The 6,516-nt window shown below is 31.2% G+C and overlaps 1 protein-coding gene across 5 annotated transcripts in view; it reads left to right on the plus strand.

The window, feature by feature from the left end:
• Positions 1-6,298, plus strand: part of LOC108765178 (heterochromatin protein 1) — a 14,334-nt gene extending 8,036 nt beyond the window's left edge. For 3 of the 5 annotated variants that reach the window (XM_018513751.1, XM_018513752.1, XM_018513753.1), the window contains 2 exons: positions 5,464-5,632; positions 6,118-6,298. In XM_018513751.1, coding sequence (XP_018369253.1) covers positions 5,464-5,632; positions 6,118-6,238 — 290 coding nt within the window. In that variant the 3' untranslated portion in view covers positions 6,239-6,298. Of the gene's footprint in view, positions 1-1,456; positions 1,642-2,604; positions 4,201-5,463; positions 5,633-6,117 lie in introns of those variants that run through there. The other 2 variants (XM_018513748.1, XM_018513750.1) reach the window with 2 other exon arrangements.
• The last annotated feature ends 218 nt before the right edge of the window (positions 6,299-6,516 follow it).

Consider the following 6,516-nt stretch of genomic DNA (forward strand, 5'->3'; position numbering starts at 1 on the left):
CTGTTGCCAGAGAAATGGGAAAAAGTAGTAAAAAATGGAGGAAATTACTTTGATAAAGGTATTCATTCATCTTCCCTTCGAAACAAATCGATTTTCGAGACGAAAAAACGATAGGAATTAAGTTTAATACCTAATAGATTCGGGGTAATAACAAGTAAAAATGAAAGACTTGCGTGAAGACGAAACAATCCTGTGACGTCATATAAACAAATCTACTAATAGTGTAACGTTTTCTTTTGTTCGAATTTTCACAAAATTTTCAACTTTATTAATAAATAAATATAAATAAATATAAATTAAACTATTTCATTGTTATGGATAGTTCATAACGCTTATATTAATACTTTGATAAATCAATCGAATTTAGCAATTTCGAAATTTACTTGAAGACCGAATTTCTCTCATTTTATTAAGTTCAATTTATACTACAAACCATTTCTCAAATTTAATTTTCTTCGAGAGACTAGCTAAAGATGCACTAAAAAAAACTTAGAGTATCAGTACTGCACGACTCTCTGAATTAATTTCCTTATTTCCTTTCTTTTTCCCAATGATATTATTTTTGTATTTTAATTTTTCGATTTTAGCTTCAATCTTTCCTAATTCGTTCATTCTCTTAATTTACTTATCCTTGCGATATGTAAGGATATATAAGATGAGTAAAAAATCCCGGAACGTTGAAATATCTCGAAAACAAAGCATTTTCGGGAAAAATAATTCAGACAAAAGTTGTAAAGTTTAAAAAGATCTATTTACTGGTCACATTTGTTTGATATTGGCTGGCATCGCCAAGATTACATCGATTTTTTTAAATAGGATTCCGGTGAAAATTTTTCTCATAATTTTTATATGAATTGGAACATTTTTCAGAAATACTCAGAAATATTTACATCTTCTCTCAGAATTTTTCATATAAGTGAATTCTGAAATATTTTGAAATATCTCATCCTATATATAGTTTTTTTTTAATAATTTTTAATTTTATAATATTTCATCAAAAATTATACTTACAAAAAATCTTAGAAATCTTACAATATTTTATAATTAACATATATGAAAAATTCTGAGAAAAGATGTAGATTTTCTGAGAAATGTTCCAATTCGTATAAAAAAATGTGAGAAAATTATATAGAAATTCTGAAAAATTTTGAGAGAAATTTTCACCAAGGATACCCTGTTTTTGGTTCCAGGGCTTTTTGGTTCTAATAACTGATGTCAAGAGCTTTTCGAAACACTACAATAAAGTTTATTTTCATTACGTAGAGGAGACTGGAGACCGGAGCTAGTAGATTATAGAGGTAGATAGACTAATCAGGGCTACGTTATTAAAAGGGGGGAAAAAAACACGCGTGACAAGCGTAAATAGTTGTGTTCAGTAGAAAAAGCTGTTTTTGCAACTGTTGTAAAATTCTTTAATATGATTAGTCTTGCCCTTAGTTTCTCACTGGATTTAAATATATTAACCAATTTTATTCAAGAATTTTACAACAGTTGCAAAACTGCTTTTCCTGTTGAACGCAGCTATGTGTCCGAGCACGCAGCACTCAGCAGCTACTGCCACGCCACTCAGTCTGCTGTGATATTTCCGTACGGATGCATTTGTGACAGAAGTTAGGTTACAATTTCAAAAAATCGTAATATGTAAGTAAATGTTTTTATATATTAAAATTTTTGTTTTACGATCACATATAGTTGTCCGAGATATTTGATTTTTGTTTAGATAGTAAGTTTAATAAAGTCCAACAGATTATTTTTGTTTATCTGTTTTTGTTATCGTATACTGTTATTTTTAGAAAATTAACGGATGGGGCTAGTAAGCTAACCTCAGAATGAGGCTATATGACTAATTTAACGACGACTGTTATAATACCTACTTTCTAAATTTCTTGGAGTGAAATTTCATTCTAAAAGAGCGAAAATACAGCACTTTTGAAAAAGAGTGAAAACATTTCACTTTTTGAAAAATAATGGCAGTATTTCACTCCTTTAAAGAAATCTAGCTTAGTGATAAATGTTCAGTTTAGTCCTCTCACGTCCAATCTTGATGAAACTAGGTTCATTTGACGTGTTTTTGCACGAAACGAACAAAAAAGCGTCGCTCTGCCCCGCGAAGCGAAATATTAATTAAAGTTGTTAGGTTAGGAAATCTCATTCACTGCGATCTTTGGTCTGTTTTCTGTTCCTGCACTAGACTGTTCTAGAACTCTCTTTCTCGCTTTAAACAAATATCAAACATATATTTATCTCACTTTAAGTTCCAAAAGTGTACACTAGTTCAGCCAGAAAACAGACCTCTTATTCCAAAAAAGAAGTGAAATGTTTCACTCCTTTTTAATGTGGGATTTCACTCTTTTTCAGGAAGTAAAATATTTTCACTCTTTTCTAAAAATAGCTATATTTTCACTCTCTTAATTTGAGATATCACTCAAAAGAATTTAGACAGTATTTTATTTTTATTTTAAATACACATTACAGATCTTTTTTTTTTTAATATACCTAATGCAATAATTTTTATAATTTAATGAATTTTAATGATAAAAATATGTAATAATTAAATTATACGTATATAGAGTATTATTATAAATATTGTAATGTTAATTTAATTACAGAAAATCATGAGGACATACAAGAGAAAGACAAATAAGGGAAATATTCCAAAGAGCATTATAGAATTTGCGTGTAAAGAAGTAATTTTAGACAAAAAAAGTGTTCGTTCATCAGCAGCAAAATATAATATCTCATTTAAAACCTTACACCGATATGTTAATAAATTAAAAGCTGCAGGAAAAGATATTAGTCAAGTATCGAATATTCAATTTACTCATGTAGGTTACGGCAAAAGTCATCAAATTTTTAATGATACAGAAGAAATCGCTTTAGTGGAATATATTAAAAGAATAGCAGATATTTATTATGATATAACACCCAAAGAAGTAAGGAAATTGGCTTATCAATTTGCAATAAAAAACGGAAGTAAAATACGAGATTCTTGGAATGAAAATAAAATGGCAGGTGAAGATTGGTACAGAGGTTTCCTTAAACGCAATAACAGTTTACCAATAAGATTAAAAGCTACAAGTCTCTCTAGAGCGACGTCATTTAGCAAACATAATGTTAATTTATTCTTCACAAATTTGAAAACAGTCTATAATTCTCTAAGAGTGAAGCCATGTGATATCTGGAATATGGATGAGATTGGGATTAGTACTGTTCACACTCCTGATCGTGTAATTGCACGTCGTGAGATGAAACAACTAGGAAAGATAATTTCAACTGAAAGAGAGACTCTCGTTACCATGGCAGTTACAGTCTCAGCTATCGGAAATATGGTCCCACCATTTTTTATATTTCCAAGAGCCCATTACAAAGCTCATTTTATACAAGAAGGCCCTCTTGAATCTGCAGGTGATGTCAATCCATTAGGTTGGATGAAAGAAGAACATTTTATAAAATATTGTCAACATTTTGTTCGTCATGTTAGATCATCTAAAGAGATGCCTATTCTTCTTTTACTTGACAACCATGAATCTCACCTTTCTATTGAGGCGCTGGATTATTTGAAAGAGAATGGAATCATAGTTTTATCGTTTCCTTATTATTGCAGTCATAAGTTGCAGCCGCTAGATAGATCTGTATATGAACCTTTGAAAAATTATATCAACACAGCATGTGACAACTGGCTAACTAGTAATCCAAGAAAATCTTTATCTATATATCACATTTCAAAAATAATAAAAACTGCATTACCTCTCGCAACAACTTCAACAAATATTCAAGAAGGTTTCCGCGTTTCAGGAATATCTCCTTTAAATGAAAATATATTTCCTGATATTGAATTCTTAGGATCTAATGTGACCGATAGAGAAAATACTTCTACTATTATCAAAGCTGAGAACAATGAACTTCTTTCTGTCCAGGAAAATGTCGATCTTTCAGCTGTCCAGGAAAATGTCGATTTTTTATCTGTCGAGAAAAATATCAGTCCATCTTCGATATATCAGGATATAAGACATCTGCCAAAAGCGGAATTGTATCAAGAAAAAAAAAGAACTTGTAAACGAACTAATGTAATATATACAGATTTGCTAGAAGAAGATGATCTCATGGAGCAGAAGCTCGATTGTCCAAGAAAAAAAAGTAGAATCAGCAAAAAAGAAACAGAAATCGAACAAAAAAGCAAGACAATAAGAAAAGGAAAAAGTAAGGAAAATCCAAGTAAAAGAAAACATTCTTTGGTTGAAAAAGTCATAAGGCAGAAGAATTTTAATAAAATAAATTCTTCATCCCCTCGAATAAGACAGATAATGAAATGTATTACATTTGCGCAGAAAGTTAGTTATCAATTTCCTCCCTTTCCTATTATTAAAATATTATTAGATAGTTATATATATATGTTTGTATATATATATATATACACACACATACAGGGTGTCTCATAAATGAGGTCGAGGCCGTATTGGGGGCGTAGAATGGGTGAAGTGGAGCAAAAAATCTTATAACATTTTGAGATATCCGCTGTAGTTTTCTAATTAAAAAAGAAACCGTCTAAGCCAATGTGCGGTGAAGCCGCGCCGCGCGAATTTGTAGCACGGCCCATCGCACCTCGCTCCATAGCAAGATTAATTAATTACATCGCTTAACATATCTAATTGTGTTAAAACATATTTAATCGTGTTAAATAACGTGATTTATAACGATAACAAATGTTAAGGAAACGATAAGATTAAGAAATGATAAGGAAAACTTCAGCTAAATTAACATTTTTGAATAGTGTAGGCGCGATACGGCGAAACATAGGATCGCCGTGCCAGGCGGCGAAGCGCTATCCTGCTCCTCGTTCTCCTCAACTCCGCGCGCCAACGACGCGTTGCTATGGAGCGAGGCGCGATGGGCTGTGCTACAAATTCGCGCGGCGCGGCTTCACCGCACATTGGCTTAGACGTTTCCTTTTTTAATTCGAAAACTACAGCGGATATCTCAAAATGTTATAAGACTTTTTTGCTCCACTTGACATATATATAGAGTAACGCTAAATATGGAGTAAAATTTATTTATTTTGTAAGTCTCTTAATTTCATCTGTAAAAATTCGAAACTGAAAAGTGAATTTAGTAGCTCCGCTATTTATGAGGTCTAGTTATAAGGCTTGAAAATGAACTTTATTGTAGTGTTTTAAAAAGCTCTTGACATCTTAGATTCTGAAATCAAAAATAGAGTATCCCAATTTAAAAAATCAATGTGACCTTGATCTGATCTTGGCAACACCACCCAAGGTCATAATATATATATAGATGTGATCAGTAAATAAATCTTTTTAAACTCTACAACTTTTGTCTGAAGCATTTTTCGCAAAAATGCTTTGTTTTCGCGATATTTTACCGGTCCGAGACTTTTCAGTCACCCTATTTAAATTAATTTTCATGTTCTCTTCTTCTCAGTAACGTTATTATTTTTGTCTTGTATAGGTAAGAACAAGATAAATTCTGATAAGGATGTTAAAGCTAAAAGAGATTCGTGTGCTGATGAGACGATGAAAGATGACAGCAGAGTACAGGGATTCAAAAGAGAATTGGAAGCAGATAAGATTCTTGGCTCAGCAGATGACAATGGAAAGCTAATGTACTTGATGCAATGGTAGGTAATACGTTCTAATAGTTACTGCGTTTAATATCATCACATGCCTTGATAAATGAATTGATAAGATGTCTACATGGAATGAGGAAAATCAAAGTTCAAATCCTGGCAGAGATGATATTTTTCGCAATAAATTCTTTATACTTTTTAAAGATGTTAATTCGCATTAGTAATATGAAATTGCATGTCGATATAATTTGTAATATTACGTAGACCAGTCTCAATCTACTAGTATGTGTCAAGACCTATAGGTAATCGATGCACAATTTGCTTAAACTGAAAATTATAAAAATTTACACAAAAATACTAATTAGACACCAAGACTCGTCTTGATTGAATGTAACTCTCTTTACTCATCTGTGTTGATACTATCTATTTCTAATGCCAAATGCATATTTAGGAAGTACAGATAAATAATTCAAGTTAATGCGAATTTAAAAACAGTTGAAGCTGAATGATGAATAAGAATAATCTTGTTTGTGTAGGAAAGGAACAGATGCAGTTGACATGGTGTCTGCCAGTGAAGCCAATGCCAAGTGCCCTCAAATTGTTATCCGATTTTATGAGGAGAGAATAACTTGGAAAAGAGCAAAAGTAAAACTGTAATAGATGAGCTTCCTGAAAAAAGTCAACCTCCACATTTTTTAAGAAATTGACAGGGTTGGGTAGTGCCAAGTTAAAAAGCTAAAAGTTAAGTTAAAAAGTTGAAAAGTTAAATAATTTTAACTTAACTTAGTTATATTTTAGACTCTTAACTTTTTAACTTTATTTAGTTACATTTTATCGATAATTATTAACTTTTTATTTAAATTTTTTGAAATTAAGTCTCAAACTCAAACATATACTTCATTTAGAACATACTCTATATTTTATTTAAAAGTTTT

The sequence above is a fragment of the Trachymyrmex cornetzi genome, unplaced genomic scaffold, assembly GCF_001594075.2.
Source record: "Trachymyrmex cornetzi isolate Tcor2-1 unplaced genomic scaffold, Tcor1.1 scaffold472, whole genome shotgun sequence".
NCBI classification, from domain to species: domain Eukaryota; kingdom Metazoa; phylum Arthropoda; class Insecta; order Hymenoptera; family Formicidae; genus Trachymyrmex; species Trachymyrmex cornetzi.